Source organism: Lampetra planeri, chromosome 14, assembly GCF_965212315.1.
Source record: "Lampetra planeri chromosome 14, kcLamPlan1.2.h2, whole genome shotgun sequence".
Classification (NCBI taxonomy): Eukaryota; Metazoa; Chordata; class Hyperoartia; order Petromyzontiformes; family Petromyzontidae; genus Lampetra; species Lampetra planeri.
This window is the reverse complement of record NC_136120.1, coordinates 13,069,966-13,088,243: the sequence shown is the minus strand read 5'-3', so window position 1 is coordinate 13,088,243 and position 18,278 is coordinate 13,069,966. Positions and strand designations below refer to the sequence as shown.

General features: G+C 54.2%; 1 protein-coding gene across 3 annotated transcripts in view; it reads left to right on the top strand.

Annotated features, from left to right (window-relative positions):
• Positions 1-18,278, top strand: part of COL14A1 (collagen type XIV alpha 1 chain) — a 102,562-nt gene that overhangs the window by 26,883 nt on the left and 57,401 nt on the right. For all 3 annotated transcript variants that reach the window (XM_078600643.1, XM_078600644.1, XM_078600642.1), the window contains exons 6-18: positions 1,071-1,400; positions 2,043-2,207; positions 2,908-3,087; positions 3,883-4,158; positions 4,889-5,152; positions 7,221-7,413; positions 9,076-9,197; positions 9,455-9,607; positions 10,063-10,182; positions 12,995-13,159; positions 14,064-14,225; positions 14,866-15,023; positions 15,168-15,300. In XM_078600643.1, coding sequence (XP_078456769.1) covers positions 1,071-1,400; positions 2,043-2,207; positions 2,908-3,087; positions 3,883-4,158; positions 4,889-5,152; positions 7,221-7,413; positions 9,076-9,197; positions 9,455-9,607; positions 10,063-10,182; positions 12,995-13,159; positions 14,064-14,225; positions 14,866-15,023; positions 15,168-15,300 — 2,421 coding nt within the window. The remainder of the gene's footprint in view (positions 1-1,070; positions 1,401-2,042; positions 2,208-2,907; positions 3,088-3,882; positions 4,159-4,888; positions 5,153-7,220; positions 7,414-9,075; positions 9,198-9,454; positions 9,608-10,062; positions 10,183-12,994; positions 13,160-14,063; positions 14,226-14,865; positions 15,024-15,167; positions 15,301-18,278) is intronic.

The following is an 18,278-nucleotide window of genomic DNA, read 5'->3' as shown; positions in this document are numbered from 1 at the left end:
CACAGAGACTCACAGACTGACACAGAGACTCATAGACTCACATAGAGACTCACAGACTCCCACAGAGACTCTCAAACTCACACAGTGCTCATAGACTCACACAGAGACTCGTAGACTCACACAGAGACTTATAGACTCATACAGAGAATCATAGACTCACACATAGACTCATAGACTCACACAGAGACCCATAGACTCACACATAGACTCACACAGAGACTCACAGACTGACACAGAGACTCATAGACTCACATAGAGACTCACAGACTCCCACAGAGACTCACAAACTCACACAGTGATCATAGACTCACACAGAGACTTATAGACTCATACAGAGAATCATAGACTCACACATAGACTCATAGACTCACACAGAGACCCATAGACTCACACATAGACTCACACAGAGACTCACAGACTCACACAGAGACTCATAGACTCACACAGAGACCCATAGACTCACACAGAGACTCATAGACTCCCACAGAGACTCATAGACTCACACAGAGACCTCCCTCTTTACCTTTGCCTGTGACTGACTGCCTCTCGTTGTGCATAATAAATATGCCCACTCATGCTGTGCAGTTGCTCTGAGGTGCGGTGAAATGAATACGGTTTATAAATCCACATCGTAACACTGCGTTGTGATAATTGTTTTTTTACCCTTCTATCTGGCAACAAAACTGACACCTTTTTTACAAGGAGTCATGTTTACATAGACCACAATACCTGCAGTTATAATGCAAACAACCCATGTGAGACTAGGCTCTAAGGAAAGCTGTCTCGGGTGTGGACCAATCAACTTCAAGGACAGTGCATACATTATCAGAGTTGTGTTTTTTGTTTGCATTATGACTGCAGGTATTGTGGTCTATGCAAACATGACTCCTTGTAAAAAAAGGTGTCAGTTTTGTTGCCAGATAGAAGGGTAAAAAAACAATTATCATATTTTTTACTGGCAAATGAGGTTCCAATGGTGTAAACTGCGTTGTGTTTGTGGTTTGTGTTGACGGCCCCTCGACCCATGATCCCTTCCCCTCCACGCCCTCCTCCCTCCCCACCCCCCGCAGGCTGCGTCCCCGGCGCCGCGGTCGACCTGGTTTTCGTGGTGGACGGCAGCTGGAGCGTCGGCCGCGTGAACTTCGAGAAGGTCAAGGGCTTCATGGCGTCCCTGGTGCAGGCCCTGGTGCGTGCCGCTTCCTCCTCCTCCTCGTCGTCGTCGGAGGAGGAGTCCTCCGAGGAGGCCGATTCTGACTCCGGCGGCGGTGGCGTCCGTGTCGGCATTGTGCAGTACAGCACGGACGCACGCACTGAGTTCTTGCCCAACGAACACACGGATGCCGACAAGCTCATAGAGGCCATCCGGAGGCTCCCCTACAAAGGAGGCAGCACCAATACCGGTGAGTGGGTGGGATGGTTGGTGGGTGGAAGGGAGAATTGGTGGGAGGGAAGGATTGTGGGTGGGAGCAAGGGATCGGAGGGTATGTTGGTGGTTTGATGGGTGGAAGAATTGGTAGGAGGGTGAGAAGGATTGTTGGTGGGTGGGACGGATGGAGGGCATGTTGGTGGGTTGATAGGTGGGCAGAATTGGCTGGTGGGCAGTTGGGAGAGAGGGTGCGTTGGGTGGAGCCATAGAGTGAAAACCTTGCAAAATACCGCTTCAGCCAATCAGAGTTGGTTTTTAAGTTTCCGGCGATGGGCAAGTTTTTGCAAACGAGGAAAGGGGTTGTTGTTGTTAGCGTTCGGGTCAATATCGGTGCCGAATATCTAACCCAGTCTTGAGTCCCGCCCACAATCAATCGGCCCTAAAATAAGTAGATGGTGCAGCACGTGACGCATCAACATTGGGTGGGGTGACAAAGGTGGCTGGACTTGGCACACATGACCACACCACCCCTCCCCCCAAACGTGCCCATTTTCCGGCCTGAACAGATGCTCACTAACAGCACTCGCCCCAGCAGTGCGTTGGAGGCTATAACGGCGAGCCAGGGCGGAGGGAGGTGTTCGTTGATCTTCGTCTGCGATTGGTTTTTTTTTGCCAGGAGACGCGCTGCAGTTCGCCCAGCGCATGATGTTCGCGGAGGGCGCGGGCACGCGCGACGGCATTCCCAAGATCGCCTTCGTCATCACGGACGGGAAGTCCCAGGACGCAGTGGCGGCACCCGCCCAGCAGCTGCGCAGCGCGGGCATCGAGATTTTCACTCTCGGTAACGACGGCGCTCGCTTCCGATTGGCTCTCCCCTCTTCGTGTCGATTCGTCGTCATCGTCGCAGGCATCCCCGAGCCTGCAACCTCCGAGAATCCTGCGATCGTTTCAGGATTTGAGCTGCGCACAGCTGTTAATTTAAAGCCGGGTTTCTCGAGTGCAGCGAGTTAATGGCCTCAGCCCTGGTCACCAGTGGCCTTGCTTGGAGATCGATAACGCTTCGCGGAGAGATGCGTAGACTTGCGTAGAGAACCACGGAGGACTCGTTAGGTGATTCACAAACTCGCTTTTCGACGGAGTTGAGATGAAGTCGGGTTCCCAAGCGTAGAAAGTTGGTGGTCTCACAATGACTTCGCCAAAAAAATGAATAGGGGGACAGAAGTGGGGTAGACAATTTTAATTCCATTTACCCAGGCCCATGCCAACTATGCTAGGCCACCACACACGATCAAAATTCCTCCTTCGCACTGTCGTGATGGGGAAAATTAGTAACAAATTAACGTAGCATACTCCTCTTTCATCTGCCTGTCTATCCACGTAAAACATTAAAAATATATTATTTTTTTATACACATCCCATTATCAAAATGGCCCTCTGAGAATGCACGACTCGACAGTTTGGCTGCGATGGAGATCTGCCCCGACGCCGACGTGCCCGGCGCTCTTTTGATCGCCGGCCCCCTCTCTTTTGATCGCTGGCAGGCATCAAGGAGGCGGACGTCGCGGAGTTGCAGGAGATGGCCTCCGCTCCGCTGGAGCGCCACCTCTTCAACGTGGCGTCCTTCGACGATGTCAAGGGCGTGCAGGGGGAGATCATCTCGCACGTGTGCCAGGGCGTGAAGCTGCAGATGACCGTTGCGCAGGAAGGGAAATCATTGCCCGGTGAGCGATTCTCCCTTGCACGTGCACATGAATACATGCACAGGATGATGATCCCACCGCATCGCTTAATCAGACGTTTTGGCGCAAGTGGCCAGCACCAATCCTGGCCGCCTATGTCTCCTCAGTGGCGATGTTTACACTTCGTACCAGGCTGAGTCAACCTCGGAGAGGCCCACGACCGGTTCAGATAATCGTCACTGATTTTGGCCGTGAAAGGGAATCGAACTCGGGTCGCTGGGTTCGTAGCGCAGAGCGCTAACTGCTCCGCTACTGCTCCCCACAAAGACAAGATCCTCAATATAGCCAAACTGTTGGGGCAAGTGCTATTCGTGAGCACCTATGAAAGCTGACATGGTCCACGAGGGAGTGGGTGGCCAGCACCATGCCCGGCTTCCTTTGTCCCCCTACTGGCGATATTGGCACACCACTGCACCAGGTACTCATTTGAGGCCGGCTCGACCTAGGGGAGGCCCAGGCAGGACCGTATAGCAGCCAAAATTGAGTATTTCCACGTGATAAGTCACTTCGTTGAGCTTTCATTTGTGGTTAGGTCACTTCTGAAAATGATCCATATAGCTCAGTGCGCCTTACCTGGGAGAATAAATTAAATAAACATAGACCGGTCCAGGTAATCGCCACTGGTGGTGTCAGTGGAACTGTTTGACCGTGTTCGTAGCGCGGAGTGCTGACGCGCTGACGCGCTACACTACCACTCCACAGACACACGTGGCAGGTATCTCCCCCAAACCCGGGTGGTGGTGGAGGGGGGCCTCTCATGTCTATTTGTGCGTGCAGCGGGCAGGAGGCGCGTGGACCTGCAGGTGAGTGACATCTCCACGCAGAAGATGCTGGTGTCCTGGCCCAGCGTCGCCGACGCCACCTCCTACCAGCTGGCGCTGCGCACGGCCGACGGCCTCTCCTACAGCGACTACGTCATCGCCGCTGCCGCCACCTCTTTGCAGCAGCAGCGGCTCGCCAAGCTGAGGCCCAACACCACCTACCTGCTGTCCATGAGGGCCGTCTTCCCTGAAGGCCCGGGGTCCGAGACTGAGGCCGAGGCGACTACTGCCGGTGAGAGGACTGACCCCCTCCTCGTGCCTTCTCATTCGTTCCTCTGCCTTTCTGTGTCTTTTTGTTCCTTCCTATTCCTTTCGTTTGTCTTTCTGTCCTTTGTAGTGTCCTTCCATGCCTTTCTATTCATCTGCCTTTCTATTCCCTTCCTGTGATTTTCTACAGCCCATGGCTTGGCATTGTGTCTTTACATTGCACTTCTTTCTCTGCTTTCCCAATGCTCTTTTTCCCCCTCTTACGCACATGTATGTTGCTTGCGAGTTTGTGGTTGTGTATGGGCACGGTGCTGACAACCCATACCCTCATGTGTCGTGCCGGCCTTCACAGGTGCTCGCTAACAGCACTTGCCCCAAACAGCCTGAAAAGGCTACACGGGGATCTTTATATCGACGTGGGGAGCGGCGGCGCAGTGGTTAACGCGCTACGCTACGAACCCGGCGACCCAAGTCCGATTCCCACTCACCGGCAACATTGACGACGATTATCTAAACAGGTCCTGGTCTCCCCATAGGTTGACTCAGCCTCAAATGAGTGCCTGCTGCAGAGTTCAAAAAACAAACGCAGCCAAGCATGGTGCAGGGTCACCCCAACCCAACGGGTACCCTCGCCAACAGCACTCGGCCCCAACAGCCTAGCGTAGGCCTCGCGGGGCAATCTCCACGCCCCTCGTCTGCGCGCATCCACGTTCTCTCCACGCCTCCCTCCCTCCCTCCCGCCCCCACCCCCGCAGAACTGAGCGGCCTGCTGGTCACGCAGGAGACCCCGTCCAGTTTCCGCGTCAGCTGGCCCCGCCAGGAGCCGTCGGCACGCCGCCTCCGCCTCTCGTACCGCCCGGCGGCCGGGGGCAAGGCGACGGAGGTGACGCTGCCGCCCGGCGCCTCGTCGGCCCTTGTGCGCAAGCTGCGCCACTCGACGGCGTACAGCGTGGAGCTCACGCCCGTCATGGCCGCGGGGGACGGGCCCACCCTCAAGGCCACTGCCACCACTCTGGAAGGTGCGGAGAGAGAGAGGCATGGAGAGAGCGCGAGGGGGGACCTGGTGGAGGATTTGAGGAATTAAGTGAAGGGGAGGGGAGGTTCGATTGCCTCTCCCCCAAGCATGGATCCACCCAAAATTGGTACCTTATTCGTATTTTTTTTTTATTGCCAAGTATTTTTTTTTATACTTTCTCAAGAACACAGAATAGAGTGGTGACGTCACAAGCAGGGCGGAACAATGCGGAACGGTGCGCGACGTATCCGGAAAATATTCGGTGACATAGATTAAGCCCTTCTCTAAATGGTTTTGACTGCGACCGCCCAGAGCAGCAGTCGCCAAAAGTCAGAAGTTCGCATTGCTGGTACGCACCGCCCTTTTGTTAATCCACTGCTGGATGAAGGCCTCCCATGTCAGTCATGAGGGTTGATTTACCGTACTTAACATCTGTCAAATTGAGTTTTATAGCTCATCGGATTCCTCCGCATAAATACATATTTTGATTCCGATGCTTTACTGTGCTGGTCATTGAAATAGACAACTTAAGTACCGGTTCACATATCGCTCGCTGCTAATGTAAGCCATGGCCCGCAAACAAACTTAGGTCGCCTGGCGTTCACAGCACGGTGCGCCGACCGCTGAACCACCGCTCAACCTGCCCCATGCAATCACAAAAGCCCCGCATTTGTTCACGTCCAATTTCTGCACCCGGTATTCATAAAATACCCTGCTGCTACTGCTGCCATCGCAAGATTACGTCCGTCAAGCGTTTGCCATTAATTTGTCTGAAACGCCTCCACAAAAGCGAAGGAATCCTCGTTCAAGGACGCTTCCTCGTTCCAGTAAAGCGTTGTGGAGCCCCCCGATCGCGTGCATAGGGGGGGAGCCCCACGTGGCAAGCAGTCGTGAACTTGCTGCTGCTGCACATTACGGCCAAGGAGGTTCTTTCAGAACAGGGCTGTTGTTTCATTCGAAGCCGGCAGGCTTGAGTGGAGAAGGGGGGGGGGGTGGTCCCCTCATCTCTGCCGTCTGTCCTCTCTCTACCGAGATGCTAATGGATGGCATTGGGTTGCAGAAGTCCACGTCCGTTAATGCCCTGAATGCGATTAAGTTATAACGGTTGAGTCTGGCGCGCATTAACTTCATTTTTGTTGGTTGGTTCAACAGTGCGTCGATTCACAGGCCACTGTAGCGTAGATTACAATGCACGCATACGCACAAAGCATACGCGTGCATTGTAACCGCTAGTGGAAATGTTGTACTCGAATTGTAAATGTTGTGGATTTACTCTCCAACACACCGGTGTGCTGAAGAAGTAACTACTTCGCACGTTTTGTTTACGTCACAAACCTTACTAATTGGCTGTGTCGGGTGGTGGCGGGTTTTAACGACACATTTATATTTACACGCTCTAACTCAAGAAAAAAACGTTATTGTGTATAATATTGGTTGCGAAAGTCTACATGTTGAACTACACAACAAAGGCTTTACCACGTTTTCTACTGTGGAACGAACTCGGGGCATATTACGAAGTTGGCGCTCGGTCTGTGATCAGCAGTGTGCGCTTTCCTACTAACAGATAACTACTAATAGATAACGACTCGTATGCCGATTTGAAAACTGTCCATCGAGAAACATTGATAACATTTAATTCTTGTCAGTCTCCAACGCGTATTATCCATCCGTGGCTCTGGCATCTCTATTTTACTGTACATTTTTCTTTTAAGGCCACGGTGTTATTGACGAATGCGTTGATATGTTTGTTTGTTAATTGTGCTCGTGCATCATTGCAAACGCAGCAGCAGCACCAAATTGTACACGTGTGTCTGTAAGTATGTTGAACTTCACCAACTGTGCTAATCGGAGGTGCGCGACATTCGACATACGTTTGACAAGTCACGTAAGTGGAAATCTAACGTGACACATTGCATGTGCGAGCGTGCGTGCGTGCGTGCACACGCGTGGGCGTACGTGCCTGCGTGTGTGCATACTGCGTGTGCGCGTGTCTGCGTGCGTGCGTGCACACGCTTGGGCGTGCGTGCCTGCGTGTGTGCATACTGCGTGTGCGCGTGTCTGCGTGCATGCAGCCGCCAAGTTCAAGCCGCCGAAGAACCTGCGCGTGCTGGAGGAGGGCACCGAGGGCCTGCGCATGGGCTGGAAGGCTGGCCCCGGCAAGGTGTCAGGGTACCGGGTCCACTACGCCCCCCAGGGAGACGAGGATACCTACGGGGAGGTGATGCTGGGGCCCGACGACACCTCCGTGCTGCTACGTGACCTCCGGTTAGGACCCCCCGCACCTTGTCGTCCACTTCACGTCGGCGTCGGGGCAGATCTCCATCGCAGTCAAACCGTCGAGTCGTGGCGCTCTCAGAGGGCTCTTTTGATAATGGGATGTGTATAATAAAATAATATATTTTTTATGTTTTACGTGGATAGACAGGCAGGTGAAAGAGGAGTATGCTACGCTAATTTGTTACAAATTTTCCCCATCACGACAGTGCGAAGGAGGAATGTTGATCGTGTGTGGTGGCCTAGCATAGTTTGCATGGGCCTGGGTAAATGGAATTAAAATTGTCTACCCCACTTCCGTCCCCCTATTCATTTTTTTTGGCGAAGTCATTGGGAGACCACCAACTTTCTACGCTTGGGAACCCGATTTAATCTCAACTCCGTCGAAAAGCGAGTTTGTGAATCACCTAACGAGTCCTCCGTGGTTCTCTACGCAAGTTTACGCACCTCTCCGTGAAGCCTTATCCATCTCCAAGCAAGGCCACCGGTGACCAGGGCTGAGGCCCCATCATCTCGTATGAACCCCCAGTGTCCGCGTGGATGTTACGTACGTGCAGTCTGTTCTCCTGTAACGCTGCATCTTTTCATAACGCGAATTGGATATAGCGCGATGAGTGAATGGAACTACGTCGCGCGAGTAAGAATAAGCGGTGGTACGGCTGCCTCGGCATAGCATCGCACAAGCCATTGGGATGCTGCTGGATGCTTCTAAATGCTACCCACGGACCTCAGTCATTGTTCGGCCTGCGTATGCATCTCATGTGTTATAGCGGACTGTACTTTACCCTAAATTATATATCTTATTTATCATAACACGATTTTTCCATAACGTGGCATTCTTCAGGAGCTCAACTACCGCCGCGTTTTAGGAGAAACAGGCTGTCTGTTGAACATCTTTCGCACTGTACATGGCCAACCGTGCTAATCAGAGGTGCGCCGGGGGAAGGACAACAAACTAAACACAACAACGATCAGTTCCAAAGAAATTGGTTTTCAATCTAAAAACTCATTGGCCTGCACAGATCCCGTGTGGGCAGTGCAAATGCATGTGCAGCGGGGGAGTTGGATAAAGATGCATATGCTCACGTAGCCTGACTTTGAGTTCGTTTTATTTGTTAGGTGCATGATGGTCCGGCGTAGCTGGTTGCCTCGGCTATTTCTCCACGGGAGATCCGTGGTGCTGCATGAGCACAGCCGCATCAACAACATAAAAGGAAAAAAAAATCGATATTGCAGAGTACGAGAACAGCAGGGCCCTTAAGGAATATAGCACAGAAAACAAACGAGGTATTTAGCGGTTGCAAACAAAACGTTAGACGCAGGTGCAAGTAACACCCCGCAGTTTAGTCTCACGGTGACAAAGAAGACGCACGCACATCGAAAAAAGACGTGGCAATCGTGTGGGAGCATGAGGCGCCAGAAAGAACGGTGAGATGCGGGTGCAAGCAAGCTGCGTGTTTTGGGTTTCATAGGGAAGGGAGGGCACCAAGCTGCACGGGAGCCGCACGGCAATCCCTATTCTCCTCTTGCGACGACCGACCTGCTGCCTCCCTTTCCCCGTGAAACCAGAGGCTCGCGCCGTTTCTCGTCGTAGCCGGGTTGTGCTGTTGCGTTGTCGATGACGCTGTCGTCGGGTGACGTGCCCGTGGGCAGGCCCGGCACGGCGTACGGCGTGAACGTGCACGCCGAGATGCAGGGCGGCGGGGAGAGCGCCGCGCTCGAGGCGCTGGTCACCACCAGCGAGTACGAGGCGGTGACCGCGCAGACCCCGACCGGTGAGCCGCTCCGTCCCACTACCGCCACCACCGCCACCACCATCGCCGTGGGTTGGATCCCGACCCTGACGCCTGCTGTATAGTTGGAGTTTCCGCGTCGCTCTCCCCGTGGTCACGTGGGGTTTTTCCCCCGTCCCTCCGGTTTTTCCCTCCTGCATTCAAAATCAATGTCACCCGCTTGAGAGTAATTTGCTCGGTCGTGGACGAACGAGACTCCGCGTGCGCTCGTGCTTGCGTCGTGTCCCGGAGTCGCGCAGGCCGCTTCGAGTGCAGCTCGCAGGCGCAGGTGGACCTGGTGATCGTGCTCGACGGGTCCTGGTCCATAGGGCGCATCAACTTCCGCCTGGTGCGCGAATTCCTGGAGCAGCTGGTGCAGGCGTTCGATGTGCAGGCCGACAAAATCCGCGTCGGTATGCGTGCGCACGCACAAGTGGTCGGATGTACTCATACGCATGCATGCACGCACACACACATGCACGCATGCACGCGTGCACGCACGGTCGGTTGCACTCGCACTAACGCGCACTTGCATACGTACATACGATGTTAAAGCACTCTGTTGGATGCACGCTTTGCGAGCGTAGGATTCGGTCGCGATCGATGCATTACTTGCCGAGCAATTGGCCACGCGAAACCCTGAGCAATTTTTTTACGTCGAAGAAGGCATGAGAATAAATGATTTCGTTTCCCCATATTTTAACCACACATTCCGATTCCTTAACGCCCGCTCTCGGTCTAAAGCCGCCGTCATCGCAAACATGCTCGGCGGGCCACACCGCGTCGATTCTCGCCGCACAGCGACGCGAGCCGTTGCGTTCCAATGTCCCGCGTCTCGTGTGTCCCCCCCCCCCCCCCACCGGGGCAGCCCTGTCCCAGTACAGCGGAGACACGAGGACCGAGTGGGACCTCAACACGCACACCACCAAGGCGGCGCTGCTCGAGGCCGTTCGTAGCCTCCCCTACAAGGGAGGCAACACCAACACAGGTGAGGGCTTGGCACGTGGCGCTTTCGAGGTCGCAGTGAGAGATATTGGGTCGCTCCCCGCCCCCATGATCGCCACGGTGGCTAAGAGATGTGCAGGAGATCTGGGTTCAATCCCGCCCCTGACCCCCACTGTATATTTGAAGTTTGCAGTGTCTCTCTCCCGGTGGTCGCGTGGATTTTTCTCCGGGTCCTCCAGTTTCTCCCTCCACATTTAGAATCAACATGTATTTGAGTATTGGCTGCTATAATTTTTTTACACGGTGATAAGCCACTTTGTTGAGCTATCATTTGTGGCCAGGTCGCTTCTGAAAAAGCGCTGCTTAGCTGAGTGGGCGTAACCTGATACATATATATTTTTTAAATGTGTAGTAGTTGAGTTTAGTATGGTCTACAAGAAGCGATAACCGTGACCAGAAAAATTAATGAGTGGATGAAGTTTCGTCCAACGTCCGCGTTGGACGACCGACGGAAGAGAAGAGAGCGGCGTGAAAATCCCCGTCCACGTGTTCTGGGTTTTAAAAAAAATGGCACACTGATAACTCGTATGCAATAACTTGCCACACGTGATTTTCTTTAGCGAATTTTTTAACCCACTAGATGGCAGACTTGTCACGTGATCAAACGTGGCGGGCACCCTTGCACACCTGCACATGAGAAAAGCGGTGAGCTGTTAGTTCGCTTGTGGTGCTCTGTTCGAGTGGAGAGACAAGCGACGCTTATCGAGGAGTGAAACTGCAATATCACAATGATAATAAGAGGAACGTTTAGTCTTTTAAAATATATAATAATTGCGTTGTTGATGCACGTTGCTTTGGACGGAGGCCAGGTGTTGAGCCGGCGGCGGCTACCAACAATGTGCCCAATCTCCGCAATCCTTTCTCTATTAATGTGGTCTCGGCCAATCGATGAGTGTTTATGCACGGTGACAACTTCATGACACATGGGGGCAGGGTTTCCAGATGGGCGTCGCGGCAGCGATGGGGATACGGGCGCGTTCGCGTCGCCGGGGGTGGGCCTCGGCTGGTCGATGTCGTCCGTGTGGAGGTGGTTGATTTCGGATGAGAGCCGAAGGAGGAGCAGCGAATGGACTGTTGGAAGGGAGCTCTTTCATTTCTGTCTGGGCGCACCCCCGGCGGAAACCCTCGTTGGGACGGGATTTTCCGGAACATGTGGTGCACAGCCCAGACCAAGCCCCTCCCCCCCCCCCCACTTCTCAATGGCCATCTGCTCGTTATTTTCCATCTGAAGATGATCGAAAACATTTTAATTTAGGTTGAAATTTGGCCAGAGCTAGTTTATATATATAAGTATATACATATATACGACTTCTTATATTTCTCCTGGACACAAAACAATCCCTTGAGATGGAACAATCTGCTTTGCAAGGGTTATCCAGGCTGTCAGCTGACAACATGAGTGTTGAACATGTCACCATCACGAACATCATGCAGACACGTTGAAATCTGCAACTCGTAGACGATGCACTTATGAATATCACACCCAGGCAGACGCATGTTCATATATGTATGATTAAATGATGCACCCCTTTGGCAAGGTGGCCCAGTGGTAACACTTGTGCTTCACAGCAACAAGCACCTGGGCCTTTATACAAAGCATCATGTTTGCAATAACCACAACACAAGCAGTCAAAATGCAAAACAAAAAGAAACAACTCTGATGATGATAATGATATGCACTGTCCTATAGGTGCCAGTTTTTGTACCAGTTGAAAGGGTCAAAACCAATTACTATATTTTGCCACTGGTAAAGGAAGTCTCATAGTGTAAATGCTTACCCCAAGCTCTCAATACTCTGATAGTGCGCTGTCTTTGAGTTGTACGTCTTTTGGCGTCATCTGGTCCAACACCAATGGAGACTAAGCTCTAAGAAAAGCTGTCTCGGGTGTGGACCAATCAACTTTAAGGACAGTGCATATCATTATCATCATCAGAGTTGTTTCTTTTTGTTTGCATTTTGACTGCTTGTGTTGTGGTTATTGCAAACATGATGCCTTGTTTAAACGTGTCAGTTTTTGTACCAGTTGAAAGGGTAAAAAGCTATTACTTTATTTTGCCACTGGTAAAGGAGATCTCATAGTGTAAAAACATATACTATATTACTATTTTGCGAACTGGCACGCACACTTGATTGACGGCATTTCTTGCACGAAACCATTCAGGGCACCTGCGGCTATCCATCACAATCCCCACCTTATGAGCAATTATCCCCTGGCCTGAAAACATCTCAACTAATCCCTGCGAATTATCCAATTATGGGAAAGCGGTGGTGTAGGAGTTGGAACACTGCTATGAACTCGACTCCCGAAGTTCATTCCCTGCTCACGGCTAACATTAGTGGCGAGTCATCCACCCGAACCAGTCCTGGGCACCCCCCACTTCATCCAGCCAAAGAGCATCCAAACAGCCCCAATAACCGACACGGAGTAGAGAGGCCTCTATCGAGCAGTGGATAGACGAAGAGGCTATTTTTATTATAATCCAAATATATCGATAGGCCAAATCGCGACGGAATGCGTCCGATCTCAATCTAAGCAGGTTTGAGCCTGGCTATCGCTCGGACGGGCGACGCGGTGGGCACCAGAGGGCGTCGCAGCGATACCCCGTTGTTACACCATACTTTGGTGCAACGAAATTTGCAGGTCAAGCGATGCCCAGGAACCCGCACGACCTGGGGAGGCCCTCATCCAGCAGTGGATCGACAGAGGCAGCCCCCCATGGCCACACCGCGCACGTGTCACACACGCACGCGGCGCATGTGACACGCACGCAATGACCCCCCGCTGCCCCCGCAGGAATGGCCCTGGAGCACGCCCGCCTGCAGAACCTGAGGCCCGAGGCCGGCGCTCGCCCCGGGGTGCCGGCCATCGTAGTTCTCATCACCGACGGGAAGTCCCAGGACGACGTGGCCCAGCCGGCGGCGGAGCTCAAGAGCCGGGGGGTGGAGCTGTTCGCCATCGGTAAGTGGCACCGCATAGCCCCCCCCCTCTCCATCCCGGTTTATCTCTCTGTATTTGTCTGCCTGCGTGTGTTTACTTGTGCATTGCGCTACGAACCCGGCGGCCCGGAGGTCGATTCTCGCTCGCGGCCAACACCAGCGATGATTGTGTGAACCGGTCCTTGGCCTCAATCGTTGGTTGACTCAGCCTCAAATTAGTACCTGGACCAGTGTGTTAAAATCACCAAGCCACCGCCTTGTGTGCCGTGCCGGCCTTCATAGGTGCTCACTAACAGCACTTGCTTTAGGCTCCACTGTCTTTGTGTAATTGTGCATTGCACTACAGACCAGGCGACCGAGTTTGATTCGCGCTCACAGTCAACACCAGCGACGATTATCCTAACCAATCATGGGCTTCCCCTAGGTCTACTCAACCTCAAATCAGTATCTGGTGCTTAGAGCACTTGCCCTGAAAAGTATGTTAAGGCTATACGCAGGAGATCTTTGTCTTTGTACTCACGTTTGTCTGTCCGTATGCACCAGTCATCCGTTAACCTATAATGCCTGGGTCTGTCCTGTGATCTCCTACCAGTGAGCTGTCCACGCGCATAGCCTAGCACAGGGTACTGTGGTGGTGCATTTATCTGAACCGGTCCTGAGCCTCCCCAAGATCGACTCGGCCTTAAATGAGTACCTGGTGTGGTGTCTAAACATCGTCACTGGGGAGGACACGAAGGTGGCTGGGCATGGTGCTGGCCCACCCGCTCCTTCGCGTGCCATTCCGTCCTTCGGTGGCGCTACTCGCTGACAGCACTTGCCCTGACAGCCTGTGTGGGCTACATCGTCGGAGGCGGTGGGTAGAACTTCGTCTTTGTGCGCGGGGGGGCGCACGGAGCCGCGGGTTGAGCTCGCTCGTCTTGGCGCAGGCGTGAAGAACGCGGACGAGCAGGAGCTGCAGGCGATCGCCTCGAAGCCGGTGGCCACGCACGTCCACCAGGCCTCCGAGTTCACGGGGATGGCGGCCATCGTGGAGGGGCTGACCCGCGTCGTCTGCTCGCGCGCCGACATCCTCTTCACCGCGCTGCGAGGTCCGATCGCTCTCCTCTTCGGGGGTCCTCCCCCTCCTCCTCCCCCTCTGCCATTCTTATACTTCCACTTCTTCCTCCTCCTTATCTCTCCCCCCCCACTCCCCCTCCCCCTCACCCCCCCCCCCTTCCTCCTCCTCCCCCTCCTCCTCCTCCTCTATGCCCACTCTTCCTGCGAAGTGTCTCGAGATGTACACATACACACACACATATATACACACACACACATATACACACACACACACATATACACACACATATACACACACACACATATACACACACACACATATACACACACACACATATACACACACACACATATACACACACACACATATATACACACAGACACATATACACACACATATACACACACACATATACACAATTAATCTCAATTGTAAAGCTGCACGCGTTGCCCACGCGTACAGACGTCACCGTTACCGGTGCGTCGGTAAACTTCACGACGTCGCCAGCGATGCAAAGTCGGCACCGCCAACCACCGACCGGTGGTACCAACCCTCTCGCCGCGTGGCAGGGGGCAGAGCTCCCAACCCCGCCAAGTCCCCACCACGCGCACGTCCTCCACCCCCCCGCACCGTTGACCCCAGTGACCTCCTAACCTGCGCGCCGTTGGCAGGGGGGGGCGACGGCGGCGTGGCGGTGCTGCCCCCGAGTGGCCTCTCCACGTCGGACGTGACCGCCGGCGGCTTCCGCGTGAACTGGAAGCAATCCGTGGGCCCCGTGTCCGGCTACCGAGTGGTCTACTGGCCGCACGAGGGCGGCCCGCAGGAGGAGGTAGGCCCCCCGTGGGAGGGTTTGCCACCTTCGTCCGCCGTAGGCCCCAAACCCGCACGTGTTTCTCAGTCGTCTTCGGCGCAAGCGAGATAACGTCGGCGCACGACGGTGACGGTGGCTTGTGTTCCGCGACGCCCCCCGCAGGTTCTGGTCGGCGGTTCGGAGAGCTCGGCGCTGCTGCAGAACCTGCAGCCGGAGACGCAGTACCGGCTCCACGTCGTGGCACTCTCCGTCGGCGGCGCCTCCGGCAACAGCTCGCAGATCACCGAGACCACTGGTGAGTGTTGCGCACCCCGCCTCGCCATCGGTGACCGTGCCACGGCACCGCGGCTCTCGTCCGTCCACCGCTATCTCCCCTTCGCTACGGTCAGCGTGGCAGCTCGCGGTCAGGGGCTTACCGCAGCATCAGCAGCGGCGGCAACAGCGTGGCGATCAATGTGCACCGACACTGAAGGGACACTGAAAGGTCCCCTCCCCCTCTTCAAGGCCTCACCTCTATCCGCTTGCTGTCGAGCAACCCTGAGCTTGGCTCCGTGCCTCAGCGTCACGTTCGTTTACATCTGCGAGATAGTGCACACGTTACAAATTGCAGTATCATCATCATTATCATCCTTAGACCTCCTATAATCACCCAGGAATGTCTATCCTTAACGCCCCCCTCATTAATATTCATGAGCAGGTGACGTCCTCCAAATGGACACCCCCCACCCCTCCTCATTAATAATCATGAGCGGATGACGTCACTCAATATGCAGTACTCCCCCCTCACTAATAATCATGCACTAGTGACGTCACTCCACGTCGAACAGCCCCCCTCATTAATAATCATGAGCAGGTGACGTCCTCCACATGGACACTGCCCCCCCCCCCCATTAATAATAATTAGCGGGTGACGTCACTCCACATTGGGGGGCGAGGCGCCTCCTCCCCCCTCCTCGGCGTCGACTTACAACCCTCGCTACAAAGGCAGAACCCTCACGTCACGCGATCTCCGTCACGCTGTTGAGACATCGAAGTCAAAAGGACGTCATGATGAACAAGGGATTATAACCTTAACATTAAATAAGTCTGTGTCACCGCGGCCTTACAAATTGCGCACGAATTGATGTAATGAATAACACGTTGTGGTCTGCTTTTCGCTTGCAAGTTTCAGATCTACTGCAATACACCCGTCCTTGGACGGGCAACAGACGAGTTATTAATAGAAGTTCAGCTTGCAAGGCACCACACGGTTTTCCGCCTGCTCTCAAAGAGAGCGAGCGAGAGCCACCAGACATCCCCAAGCTCTGCCATCCCCTATATATCAAGGTGTTTTCGGCCAGTGAATGTGTGTTCGTACGTGGTGGAGGAAACCAGAGCACTCTGAGAAGGCCACATTGATACAACCTTTTACCTTTGCAGAAAGAGGCAAAACTTTAAAACGGTATTTCTCTTGGAAGCATAGCGCGCCAGAAAATGTTTGTTTGGAGTAAACCGAAAACGCGGTGAAGATAACAACGACAAGGACGATTTATCGCCGATTGAATTCAATATCGCAATCTCACAATCACGGGTCTTTCCACCTGCAGAGTACACCCTGACAAGGCGAGGCCCGTACCAGTTAAGTGTAAAACCAAGAGTTTTTTTTACGAGCGTTTACAAAAGGAAGAAAAAAAATAATTTTAAATGGGCAGAGAGAGAAACAAAGCAGCAGATTGGTAGAGCCGGCCGGCGCTGTTTAGAATTAGAGCGCAAAGAATGCGCAAAAGGTCAACGGCTGAAGCAAAGCAGAGTCGGCGCATGCGCACGTATCGCGATAGAGCGCGCACGCAGCGGCGGTGCCGGGTCGGGGTGCCGGCGACGTCGCCGAGTCCGCCGTGAGCGCTCGCACCGCTCCCATGGGCGCCACTCCACCCCCCTCACCCCCCGGGGCTCCCCGGCCGTGCGGCTCTCCCTGTCGCGCCTTGCGGCCGCGGAGAGATCCGCTGGGAATGCCGCAGTCGCTGCTGCTGCTGCTGCTCCCATTGCTGCTGCTGCTGCTGCTGTTTCTGCTCCTGCTGCGCCTGTTGCTGCTGCTGTTTCTACTCCTGCTGCTGCAGCTGCTGCTGGTGTTTCTGCTCCTGCTGCTACTGTTTCTGCTCCTGCTGCTGTTTCTGCTCCTGCTGCTGCTCCTGCTGCTGCTGCTGCTGCTGTTTCTGCTCCTGCTGCTGTTTCTGCTCCTGCTGCTGCTCCTGCTGCTGCTGCTGCTGCTGCTGCTGTTTCTGCTCCTGCTGCTGTTTCTGCTCCTGCTGCTGCTCCTGCTGCTGCTGTTTCTACTCCTGCTGCTGCAGCTGCTCCTGCTGCTGCTCCTGCTGCTGCTGCTCCTGCTGCTGTTTCTACTCCTGCTGCTGCAGCTGCTCCTGCTGCTGCTCCTGCTGCTGCTGCTCCTGCTGCTGTTTCTGCTCCTGCTGCTGCAGCTGCTGCTGCTGGTGTTTCTGCTCCTGCTGCTACTCTTGCTGCTCCTGCTGCTGTTTCTACTCCTGTTGTTGTTTCTACTCCTGCTGCTGCTGCTCCTGCTGCTGCTCCTGCTGCTGCTGCTGCTCCTGCTGCTGCTGCTCCTGCTGCTGTTTCTGCTCCTGCTGCTGTTTCTACTCCTGCTGCTGCAGCTGCTCCTGCTGCTGCTCCTGCTGCTGCAACTTCTGCTGCTGCTGTGTTGCTGCTGCTCTTGCTGCTGTGCTGCTGTAGATGAACAGTTGGCCGTGGTGGTGGTGTGAGATGTGATGGTCGGTGACACGCGTGAGTGAGTGAGTGCACTGCGCCACGAACCCGGCGACACGAGTTCGATTCCCGCTCACGGCCACCACCGCCAGTGACGGTTATCTGATCTGGGCCTGCACCTCCCCCATGTCGACTCGCCCTCAAATGAGTACCTGATGCTGTGTGTAGTAAACACCGCTACTAGGGAGACAAAGGCGGCCGGGCGTGGTGCTGGCCACCCACCCCCTCTCGTGCCCTGCCGGCCTTCGTAGTTGTTCACGGTGACCGTTTGTCATTTCACAGTGAATGTCTCATTGTTGAGGATTTTTTTCAGATGTTTAATTTCATTTAGTTTCCACCCCCCACCCGCCTCGCCCCCCATGTCTTTTACAATCCACAAGCGCTTGCTTTGTTGTTGAGAACCGCGGCGCGTTTGTGCGTGGAGAGCGACGGGGAATTCCATTTGGCACAGCGGATTTGTATCTCCAGTGAAGGCTCGGCGTCTCCCTTCACCGACTGCAGAGCCCGTGCTGTGCATCC